Here is a 12,872-nt window from a genome sequence, read left to right on the forward strand (position 1 = left end):
AGGGGGCGTTTTTTCAGACAGAGGATGCGGCGGCGGCTACCAGCAAGTCCGCCCAACTTGCTGATAGTGAAGAAATTTACATATCACTAAAGTCCGATTTTTTACTGAAATTACACCACAGCCTGAGGTAAGAGGGGTATATATCGACTCTGTAAACATTAGCAAATATATTAAGTCAAAAACCGAAAATTGGTGTTTGGGGTGTGACAGAATTCCTTTAAGTGACCACCTCTTCTGGATGGCATCAATGACCTATTTTTCTTCTTCTTTATGGCTGAATTGTAAATATAAAACAGATTTGTGGACTAAAGCACATGGAAAAACACTACACTGGCACAATCTAGTGGGAGCAGGTGGCACGATTTATTCTAATTGTCTATTTAATTGAAAAGGAAAATATCATCTATTGTTGTTCGAGCGAGGTAGGCATGGTGTCCAGGAAATGAAGTGGCCACAGCTAGAACAACCTCCAGGCAAGCGGTTTTAAAATGACAAATGCACTATGGTTCTACCAATATAAGCATGTCTACATGTAGATGAGTGACAATTCTAAATGTTCCGATGCAATGAGGACCACATTGTTTTTATATAAATAAAAACTCACATATTAATTCTAGTAGAGATGAGCAAAAATATTTTGACTTCTGACGGCCATTGGATGCATTAGGCAAATTAATTTGCCATGTTTGAAATTCATTTGTGATGAACATTACAGACTAAGGCTTCATTGTACACATCTGATTCGCATTTTCTGTGGATCGCATGTGGACCCATTTATTTCTATGGGGCTACAAATAAGGCAGACAGCACGCGGATGCCTGTCCATTAAAATAACATTTAACGATGGCACAACCCCTTTAACACACGCAGTGGGAAACAAGCTGCCTACCGAGGCGTAGCTATAGGGAGTGCAAAGGTAGAAGTGGTACCAAGCCCAAAATGGCACATGCTTGGTGAAAGGCTCTATTACAGATTTTGCACTGGGGTCCGGGGTCTTATGAATTAGTAATCCTAACAAAAGACAACTCAGCCTATTCCAAAAACTTTATAATTATGCAATTTATGATTTGTTGGGGGGAAACCTGGTAATATTTGCCTAAGCCTCTGGTGATATGGCTTTTAACATCATTACATATCATCTATTATGACTTCTATTAAGGTCTTCTTCAAGAAACAACATTGTGTCCTGCTTTGCCTTGTTATATATAACCAATACTGAGTCATTTTATTAAAAAGCACTGGAAAGTGTCAGGTTTGAACGTTGTGCACAACGAAAACAGTATTTAATGTCATGAATCACATCAGTGGTCTAGTACTAATGGTAGGTTAGCTGTAGATATCACTCTAAATACTCAGCGTTACCTCTTGTAAGACTTGGTGTTCGTTCATTAACCACTAAACCTCCTAGTGCCTCTTGTAAGGAATGAGAAAGTACAGGGTAGCAATTATTCAGACTAAGACAAAGTTAATACCTACTATTTGCTTTGTAGACCAAACCGACCTATCCGAGAGAGAAGGTCATTATTCTAAAGGGACCAGGAAACCTCTTTTTGTAATGTTGGAAAACCACAGGACATACTAATGATCCTTCTCGACAGAGGCAGCGTGTGTATATAATTACAAGTTTCGTAGACACTTCCGTGATATTTTTAGTCCAAACTATTACAGCAGTTGGTAGTCTGTATATGCTTTCTCTTTAATAGTTGTTTGGTTGGCTATGTCCTGTTAGATATGTTCTCTATATAAAAGGTATAATTGTTACACGTTTAATATAGAGCATGGCTGATGCCACAACTTGAATTATGTATTTTTTATTTTTTTTTGTTAATCTGCAATAATCCACTTACTTTGCTGGGTTACCAACAGGAGCCGGTTAAACATTTAGATGAAGCCACACAATTTATATACTGCGTGAGTCATAAGTCAGGAGGCACCCAAATATCTCTGTAGAGGGGTAGTTTATTTAGTGGTCTACTACATAATAAAGGGCCCTTTACACGGGCCGGCAATTGAACAGATTATCACTAACGACAGTTACAAGTAACGCTTGTTCGCGATGATCTTGGGCTGCAAATGCACCGCCGATTACCCGATGAATGAGCAAAACACTCGTTCATCTGGTAATTGTATCTTTTGTGCAGCACAAAAAAACCTTGTTTCCCAGTGGCAGATGGAGCTGTGTAAACACAATGGGAAACAACAAGACAGTACAGGGAAGAGTGATGACATTAGCGATCAAACCTCCCCATACTCTGGAGGAGATTGGTGCATGTAAATGCAGAGATCTCCTCCGCTAGCGATCAGCATAGTCGGCAAGAAGCGTTTCTTCCTGACAATCTGCTAGATCGTCGTCCCGTGTAAAGGGACCTTAAGTGATAACTGAATAATAAGATCAACCACAGATACCAGGGTGGTCTGTGACTATGAATTTGATGTTATTATAGGACTTATACTATACTTAGGCAGGAAGTCATTTTGCAAACTGTACTGGACAATTCAAGCATTTCTTAACAACTTTGAATAGGTTTTATATAGCAGGTTTATACAGATTCTCCTAAACTAAAAGGTAATGGACACCTTTAAGGCCTTTTTTTATTATAGCATTGTAGTCATTTAGAGGTAAAAATGATTTTTTTAATTGGCTTTATTAGAAATATTCTCTATAAAACTTTCGCTATACAGCCTTCAGATTCTCTAGTAGCAAGCTCTGTTTCTCATCAGGGAGCTCAGCTTACAGCTCCTTATCTCTGATCTCCTGACCTTATAAACACTCATCATAGCTCAACACTTATCTCACTAATAAGAATATGGCTTAAATAAGTGTTTATGAGCTGTTAGTAGTTCAGCCCTCAGATGATGGCTCAAAGATGCTTACAGCTAGACTAAAATGCAACCATGTATGACAAAACCCGAGTAAAATGCGATCAGGAAAGATTGCTCCCGAGTGTTCTTAGCCTTTAAAGCCAGGGAAATAATAGGGCACATAATCAAGATCTATCAAAAAAAAAAAAAAAAAAAAAAAAAACTGAACTGGATTGCACATCCACATGCTATGCTTAGATCTAATTAACCTCGCTTTTCAGCACAATATTCAGTGTACTGTCCCCTATACTGTATGCTTATGCAAGAGACATTAGTGTACATTTTGATAAAAAGGCATAAACCCACTCACCGCGTCAAGGTTGCCTCTTTGAGTGGGACCTACTCTAAACTTGGCGCAGCACTGCGCGGCGACCTCCAGATTTGGTGCGGAACAGTGCGGCGACCACCAGCGGCACAGCACCGACAGTTTGACAACTGTTCAGATGGCGCAGTGTGGCCTCTTTTCACATGGTGAGGTGCTGCATGGCGGCCATTGTTGCTGTGCTGGTGGGGCCCAGTGTCGAGGTGGCATTGCCAGGCAGCAGGGGTGCCGTTTGGCTGCTGAGTCCCGCCACCTTTTGGTGCAGTGCCATGGCACCGGTAGTCGCCGCACAGTACCGCACCAAATTTGGAGGTCACCGCGCAGTGCTGCGCCAATCTGAGTAGGTCCCACTTAAAGAGGCAACCATGACGCGGTGAGTGGGCTTATGCCTTTTGATCAAAATGTACACTAATGCCTCTTGTATAACCATGCAGTATAGGGGGCAGTACACTAAATATTGCGCTGAGAAGCGAGATTAATTAGATCAAAGCATAGCTTGTGGATGTGCGATCCAGTTCTGTTTTTCTCCATTTGACATACATAATTAAGATCTGCTACCAACTGTTTGCAAACGGTGTACCTAGACAAAGGGTGGAAGGGCTTTCCCCTTGTTCACTGCTTCAGTTCCTAGGATGCCTGGTTCCTCATCGTTCTTTCTTTCTAGTGAAATCGATTCATCCCGACAAAGCGATGTATCCGCTGGGTGTAGTAGATCACCACTGACGCCAGTGATTGGCTGTAGCAGTCACATGCCCCTTTTTCGGTAAATCATTCTTTGCAGCAGGAAGTGGGCCTTATTTACATAAATGTCTCATAGGTGCAAATTCCATCTCTAGAACACGCTCCTACATCAATAACGGGGCTCCACAGGAAATGCAGAGCATTCACCTCTACGGGACTTCTGCAAAACAGCTGAGTGAGCATGCATGGCTATTTTCAGAAGTCCCATAGCAGTGCATGGAGTGGATGCCACAGAAGCATGGCCACCTTTCCATTCACCTCAATGGGACTTCCAAAAATAACTGAGCCAGCACTTGGCTATTATTTTGAAGCCCCATAGCAGTGGATGGAGAAAGCGGAGTGGCATGTTCTCTGTTCACAGTGGACCCGGTTCTTGATATAGGAGTTGGTCCCAGAGGTGAGACCAGCATCTATCAGACATTTTTGGAATATCCTACCAACTTATCCCATATTACCAGGACAGGAGACAAGTGACTGATCAGCAGAGTCAGACCACTAAGGCCCATCTGAATGGAGCAGTGGTCACTCATGCACCCTACTGTTTTATCTCTATAGTGCTGCTGGAGATAGCTGAGTGCTTGTACTCAGCTATCTCCAGCAGTCTTATAGAGTTTAAAGGCATGGCGGACAAACAAGTGTCTCATTCTCGTGATGAGCTAGGGCCCTAGCGTTCAGAACCTCGCCAATCAGACACTTATTCCCTATCCTATACAGGATAAAGGATAAGTTGTCCTAATGGGACAACCCCTTTAATTTGTTAGAAAAACACTTCTAGCAAGTTATACACACATTCAAAGAAAGTCAAAGAATAATCCCCTATGGGAGAGCTGGCCAACCTGCGCCTCTCCAGATGTTATAAAACTACAATTCTCACCATGCCCTGCTGTAGGCTGATAGCTGTAGGCAGTCTAGGCATGCTGGGAGTTGTAGTTTTACAACAGCTGGAGAGCCGCAGGTTAGCCATTCCTGCCCTATGGCATACATCGTCTCCCCTTCACTAAGGAAAACACAAGTGCTTCTGTTTCTGACTCCAGTGTAAAAGTACATATCTCTCACTTACCGGTACCTTCTACTATATATTATTTTTAACTCTAGAAAACTGGTAATGGTACCTACCCTAGTCTTGCGCCTTTTTAATGTGTGCATACTATGGGTCTGCATGTTGATCTGCGATCAAAAGAAGCTTATCTGACTTTCAGCATACCGATACTGCCATCTACAGGCCATTTCTACTAAATGTGGATCAGTGTATAGTATACAATAAATTACACTCCACAATCTTAAAATGGACATACTTCCAGTTGATTGCAAAATAACTTTCAATTTTTCCATTTTTTTTTTTTACTTTTTCCAATCCAATGTTTCAAACTAATATTTTTTTTCTAAAGTCAGAAATTCACTAAAACCTAATGGACATGAAATCCATCATTCTGTGTAAAAAAACTGAAGAACATATTGAAACAAATGTCAGAAGGACACCATGTAATTATCAGTTCATATCCTGTTGAAAACAATGAGATCCAATAATTTGTAGATCAATAAGGAAGCGGCGCTATTTAATGTCCACTCGGGGTTCTACTGAAATGGACATCACAATAGGAACCTAGTCACCTAGTAGAATTGGGAAGGCTGGATACTGCCGCCGTTATGTGGATGCTAAATGCACCTGTATTACTGGTTCACACCCCTGCTAGTGTCCATTCCTTCAGGTGGATCCACCGTAACAGTCATGGCTGTGGTAAGATCAAATATCATCACACTACCATAGCAGGAACGTTGATGCCAAGAAATCATTAGTAACTAGTAAGAATTAATCGGATTCCAGAACAATTCACATCCTCTGTAAAAACCTTGAGGCTCACCTGATGGTAACCCAGCAGCTTCAATGAGACTTTGCAGTTACACCGGGTCTTTGAAGATGAGTTTTGTATTCTGTACGTAAGGGACCTCTCTGCCATACTATTATGCACATGGCATGTTCTAAGCAAAGTGATCTCAATAAAACACCAACTTCAGTCTACAGTGTTGATGATCTGTCCGCCTATGTGTTTGGTACTGGAAAAGATATCTTATTGCTTGACCAAAGTATTCTTGTTTTAGTGTGCGGCATGTTATATCTCTATATTTCCAGGTGATTTGCGTCACGACTATTATACCCAATTTCTGTGTTCTTACATGGGGAGTCATGAGTCTGAACCGTAGAATAAAATGTGGTGTTCAGTGTCAATACTAGGAAACAGCAGTGTCATATAGGGATGAGAGCATCCAGGTTTCTTCTCTCTAGTCGGTCACCAAAAGTAATAAAATGTGAAAGTAGATGTTTTCGTCTCACCACTGATGATCTCAGATGATTCAGGACTCTCTTAGGGTATACTCACATTTGACAAATTTATTGCAGGAATTTCTGCAACTAAAAATCAGTTGAATACATCTGAATGGGCTTGTTTCTGCAGCAAGCTCTGTTCTGGTGAACGGGAAATATAAAAATCACAGAAAAAACAAAGATAAAAACATCCTGCACGATATGATAGATAAATATGCGGATGTCCCTGGCCACATTCATGAAAAAAATTACAGAAAAAAGATAATAATGCACTTAATAATATAGATGCAAGCATTATATATGGACCAAGCCCTCACTCTGATGTAATAAAATCTGAGACACTTAGCCAATATATTTTGATCAAAACACATCTGTGCCCGCCTGCCAGCACCACGGTGGTCTCAGGTCAGGCGGGTCCTACGCTAAACCTACCTAAGCCATTGGGCTTCTATGTTCAGGAGCGCAGACCCCGCACATATGGTGTGCTCTGCTAGTCACCTCCGTGTGCATCAAGCAACCGATGGGAGGAGGAGCAAGCACACCCATATGTACCGCCTAATCAAGGCGGTCTATGAGATAGGAAGGGCAAAAGTGCAAAGGAATGCCACCCCCAAGATAAAATAGGAGCACCTTCATACTTGAAGGTGCCACTCCCTCAAGCATATACGACATAAACCCCCCCAAAAAATCACAGGAAAAAAAAAAGATAAAAACACCCTGCATTATATGATAGATAAATGTGCGGATGTCCCTGGCCACAGTCATGAAAAAAATTACAGAAAAAAAAAGATAATAATGCACTTAATAATATAGATTCTGTAATTTTTTTCATGAACTGGAAATTTGCAGAAAGTTCTGATCTTGTAGAAATCCATGCCCATGTTGCAGAAAGAACCCCATTCCCCATGTCTGTAACTGGAGACTAGCATAGCGAGCTTTGGATGTTACATCCGGAATCACTTCTTCAAAACTTCAGATTAATACTGTACAGAGACCCATCTCTGTACAGTCTTAAAAATCTATGGGCTCCGATTAGATGAAGTTAGTTACGGTATTTGCGAAGTCGCACGTGACTTCGTTGAATAACTTCGGTAATTGATTTTTAAAGAGGAAAACCACTTGAAACCGAACTTGGCTTTGGTTTCGAAAACCCCCCAAAAATTGCTGGATTTTCAGCAATTCTGGAGTCGCAGTAACTTGAAGCGCTGCAACCCCCAAGGCTGCACTGCTACATAGGGATTTGTGGTCATCAATGTCATGCGATGATCCCCAACAACCCAAGGGCACCTAGGTTTGGTGAGGAACATTTACATGTAATATGTATGCTGGTATCCAAATTAACGTATTGAGTTATATAGCATCAGGCTCTAAGACCCAGATCTGAGTATGAGCATTGGCACAATCTGGTACCTTTTTAGGTTAATCCAGTTTAGGACTACAGTAATTTCCAGATGCCTGATTAAATATTAGGGGATACATTATGCCAAGAAAATGGATATAGGCTGATGCTATATAACTAAAACAATTTCTCTTATGGGTCAAGAAAATATATTTTTGATTGTAAAAGTATAAAGAAATTTACCATTTTCTTCCATGAAAAACATTGGTTAATTGTGCTCCATTTTCATTGCTCTTGGCAAAGATTCAGAGAAAATGTCTTAACCTACATGTTTGCTCCCAGGCTGAACCTTTTATTTTGCAGTAGACCCAAAGCAATAGGCAGCAATATATCAGCTGCAAAACCTTCTTTGATAAACTGAAGTGTGGGATAAAATCTCAAGACTCTCACTGTTAGGCCTCCTGCACACGAACGTGTGCTGCCCGCATTTTCGTATCCGCAATACATAGACACCTTTCTGTGTGTATTCCGCATCAAGGATGCGGACCCATTAACTTTAATTGGTCTGCAAATCCAGAGATGCGGAATGTAAGCACGGAACGGAACCCTACGGAGTGCTTCTGTGGGGTTTCGTCCCGTACTTCCATTCCGCAAAAAGATAAGAAAAGTCCCATCTTATTGTGGAACATTAAAGTGAATGGGCCCGCGATCCGCTGCCCCACGGTCGGCGTTTGTGCATTGCGGCCCGCATTATGCGGGCCACAGCATGGCCACGGGGCGCAAATGTTCGTGTGCGGGAGGCCTTCAAGGAAAACAGTGGTAAGTGATGAAACTAAAGATTGCTTTATGCATAATGCTGCTGCAGCAGTAACATATGCTAAAGTAGATTTTTTTTATGAAAATAGGACAGTATTCACACGACCGTGTATTTTTTCAGTTTCCATTTTTTTTGCGGATCGTATACAGAACCATTCATTTCAATGGGTCCGCAAAAAAAACGGAGTGTACTCTGTGAGCATTCTGTTTCCATATGCCCATATTTCCGTTCTGAAAAAAGATAGAACATGACCTATTATTGTCCACATTACAGACAAGGATAGTACTGTTCTATGAAGGGCCAGCTGTTCGTATCGCAAAAGACGGAATGCACACAGGGGGTCATCCGTATTTTTTGCGGATCCATTTTTGCGGACTGCAAAATACATACGGTCGTGTGAACAAGCCCTTATCCTTTAAAAATATAGGACATATCCTAATATTCATGGCCCAACATCCCTCAGTTCATTATTGCATGGATTTCCAAATGGGGATGCTTTTTCTTTTAGCTACAAAAAGTAATGGAGCAAGAAATTTCAGTGATGCGGCTCATGTGCACCATAGAAGTAAATAGAAAATCAAAAGGAAGTGCACACATACCTGAGCACACATCATATTCCTTAGCAGACTCATGACCCCCCTTATCACTGAAAGGAGTATTTTATTTTTATATATTTGTGAGAAGATGTTTCTTTACTTGCTCTGTGAATTCCAGTGGAAAAATAGAGACTGGTTTCTGGGTCAGTTTTAACTATGCTTCAAAATAAAAAAAAATATGTGTATGTTAATAGAATAAAGTTATACCTGGTGACAAATGGTTTATATTTCTTATGGATGACTTGTATAATACAGAAAAAAAAAAAAAGTGTAAAATTTAGTATGTATTTCTAAAATGAAAATGTAGAATTTTTACAGCCCGTATACTTTTTGATGTCTGTTCGTTTTTAAACAAATAAAAATATCCCACAAACCGGGTATTATTTTGATATTTCTCTAAGTACTTGTTAGGGTACGGCCACACGTTCAGGTTTCTTGATACAGTGTTGGAAGCCAAAATCAGGAGAGAAGTCATATTTGTCCCTTATACTTTCTCTACTTTTATGATCTACTCTTTTGGCTTCCATAACTGCATCAGGAAACCTGACTGACCATATCCGTTAGACATAATCCACCCGGTGATCAGCCGAGTCTGCCAGAAAGGGAGCCACACATGAAGAGGCTTTCCTCCCTAGCTCATAATAGGGGTTCATTGCGGTGGAGCTCCTGTATGATTTCCATAAGCCCTAAAAGGGCACATGGACAGGAGATTCCTTTAAAGGGGGTATTCCCATTTCTGACACTACAGCAGAACATAGGACATGCAAAATGCATGACAGTGCCATCTTGAGAGGTGGCTGTAAGGCTGTTGTATCTAAGAATGAATGGAGAGGTGGCTGCATGCAGTTTTACAGGAGATAAGGAAACAGCCAAGCAAGCATGAATTTGGGGGGGGGGGGGGGGGGGGGGGGAAGAGCGATTTGAACTTTTATTTTTATATTTGTAAAAACAATTTTTTTTTTATACTTTTTTTTTTAAAGTCACCTTGGGTGACAATAACTGGCAATTATTAGATTGCCATTGTGTTCATTGATGGCTATATAGCCATCATTGAACACTTTATTTGCACTATACTATACCAATACAATGCTGCCACCCAGTGGCCTGTATTGGTATATTCCTGAAATAGGCTCCTAAGCAATGTAACAGGTTCCCCGATCTCAGCCGGGGAACAATGTTACCGGAACGGAAGCACGCGACTTGCACTTCTGGGCTGATCAGATGAAGGGGAAAATGTATGCGATCAGCCTTAGTTAAAATAGCAGAAACCAGGTGGCTATGGACCCGCTGCACGTGCGAGCGGGTGCCATGTTTAGGGACGGGACTTCCGCCATACATATACGGCGGAGGTCCTTAAGGGGTTGAACAGTGTGACGGACACATTTCCTGGCATCCCTGACCCAAACATCATAGTGAATTAAGATGCTGTTTGAGTCAAACCATGAGTGTACTATACTGTACTCACAAGATGTTATGAGTACAGGACACTAGACCCATGATCAGACTATCTGTATGATGCAGGGAGTTTGGGTCAGCCAAGCACAGCTGGTCTGGGAAACGTGACCGTCACAGGGACCATACGCACTGTTGGGAAATCGGCCTTACAATGTTTTTCCAAGTTGTATTCATCAGAAGGAGAGTTTCCGTATTATGTGGCAGATTTATTCGAATATTACTACACATAAATGGGGATAACTGAATTTAGCATTACACCATGTAAAGGCCCAAATTATTTGCGGGACACAAAACACTTCTCTACGACTGGTCCGGCGGCAGACTACACAGGTAACTAAACAGACAGAAGGACATCGCCATAAATAAGAGTGATAATAAAGCTGTAAACTGTACTGATCTAGAATGTGGACTGTGCACAATGGATCCTGAAGACGCAGGTGCTTAATGCTACCACAGAACAATGCGGATGAGAAGTGCAGGAGGCACATGGTTTCTCTCTACTCCAGGAATCGATCAGGGAGGTGGCAGTGTATGATGGAATCCCTCGTCTTTTGCTTCAGTAATAAAATATATATAGAAAAGGATCTGGTCTAAAATCAAGAGACAACACACCAGTTAATGTTTCTGAAAAGATTATTATAATACAAAAGATATACACACTTCTGATATTACAAAGTACAAAAAGTGTTTCCTTCATTTCAAGCACGGTAAATAATAGTTAGAGAAGCCAACAGAGTTTTAATATTAGGGATACTGCTTTATAAAAGCGTACTGCTTTCGTTCAAAACTTTTTTTAGCTGCTCATTAGCTTATCTTCATCAATATCAGTAAAATCAAGAAATGTGCCTACAGCCGTGCAGTGAATAGATCACTTTGTCTCATTTAACCACATGGTGGACAACACAGGAATCTTTATAATTGTATCTAAAGCACTTGGTGTGCAGACAGGCTTAATCTGAACATACATCTAAATTGTATGTTGGCCGAACTGGCCAAAACATCAAGTGTGTGTGAGGGTGGACCTCCAGACTCTCTCCCGATGGTAGATGTTGAGAGACAAAGATTGGGTTTCCCCTACCTCTTTCTATTGAGAACACGTTTGTTTGGCCGAGCTGAGCAGGCATGTGAATGAGAAGAACAGAAGTGATTGCTGCCGGCCAAACATTTGGTTGAAGGTCATCTTATGTGTAGGGCTGGCCTTCGTACAAATAACTTGGCAGCCATATTTGTACCTCCTGCCTATTTTTTGCCTGCCTCAAAACTATTAGTTGAATGGTGGGTACTTGTTCTAATATGTGTACACCTTGCTAAATATTTTTGCCTGCCAAAATATTCAAGGATCAACCTCTAGTACTGCGATAACGTCATACTAAGTGCCATCCAATACATGCTTATGTTTGGACTGTCTTTTAAATAAAAAAACTGTTATAAACGGGATTGGATATTATCGTGTAGTGAATAATAAAGGCGGAAACATATGAAGTCCAAGTGCACTGAATAGATGCTCAATCTCACACAGTGCTGCAGTTAGTAACAGCTATATGGACAGATATATAAAAAAAGACAAAGCTGGTTACAGAGTATATCGTTAACGTGCGCCAATGTTGCCAATACTGGTTAAAGCCACCTCAGTCCAGCCTTCAAGTGTACGCTTCAGTCTCCGTGTACTTCTCCAAGACAGCCGAGAATGGCGAGTACAACACAGATTCTTGGTCATTACACTGTGGTAATTCAAAATGGCTTCTTTCCTGAGGACAAAACATAGACAAATAACATGCACCAAATACAAATATTTAAAGGCTCTAGAGACCTTTGCTCCAAATTAAATTTTATTGTTCATTTGCTTCCTAAATGCAGTAATAAGCAACTTTCTAAATAGCCCTCAATAAATAAATAAAATCCTACCATTTTGCTTGTGCCAGGTACATATGCAAATCCTTCAACTAGCGGCTGGTGCTGCTGAATCTGACAAATCCAGAGCACTGCTCCTATTTCTGAGGGCTCTCTCTGCTCTCCCCCTCCCTTCTCTTAGCAGTAAAGACAGCAGCAAAAGTTTGTACACAGTAGATGTGCAGCTCACACACGTTGTAGATAGAGAGGAAGGCACACACTAAGCAGCTTGCAGGTGAATCATCCCACAGGCTGTGTAAAGCCTTATTCACACGTCAGTGATTGTGAGCCAAAACCAGGATTGGACCTACAAAATGAAGGTACAAGGGAAAGATCTGCACCTGTTCTGTGTTTAGAGCCGTACCTGCTTTTGGCTCACAATCACTGATGGAAATCACTGGCTGGACATTGATTGTGTGAACAAGAATTAATGCAGCCAGTGTGACTTAGGCCTCTTGCACACGAGCGTGACGGATTAGGTCCGGATGCGTTCAGTGAAACTCGCACTACTTTGCAAGCAAGTTCAG

The 12,872-nt window shown here is 41.2% G+C and overlaps 1 protein-coding gene across 3 annotated transcripts in view; it reads right to left on the bottom strand.

The window, feature by feature from the left end:
* Nucleotides 1-11,139: 11,139 nt before the first annotated feature.
* LOC122932883 (protein PIMREG-like) overlaps nucleotides 11,140-12,872 on the bottom strand; it is a 28,805-nt gene continuing 27,072 nt past the window's right edge. For 2 of the 3 annotated variants that reach the window (XM_044287538.1, XM_044287537.1), the window contains exon 5: nucleotides 11,140-12,203. In XM_044287538.1, coding sequence (XP_044143473.1) covers nucleotides 12,044-12,203 — 160 coding nt within the window. In that variant the 3' untranslated portion in view covers nucleotides 11,140-12,043. The remainder of the gene's footprint in view (nucleotides 12,204-12,872) is intronic. The other variant, XM_044287539.1, reaches the window with a different exon arrangement.

The sequence above is a fragment of the Bufo gargarizans genome, chromosome 3 (assembly GCF_014858855.1).
Source record: "Bufo gargarizans isolate SCDJY-AF-19 chromosome 3, ASM1485885v1, whole genome shotgun sequence".
Lineage (NCBI taxonomy): Eukaryota > Metazoa > Chordata > Amphibia > Anura > Bufonidae > Bufo > Bufo gargarizans.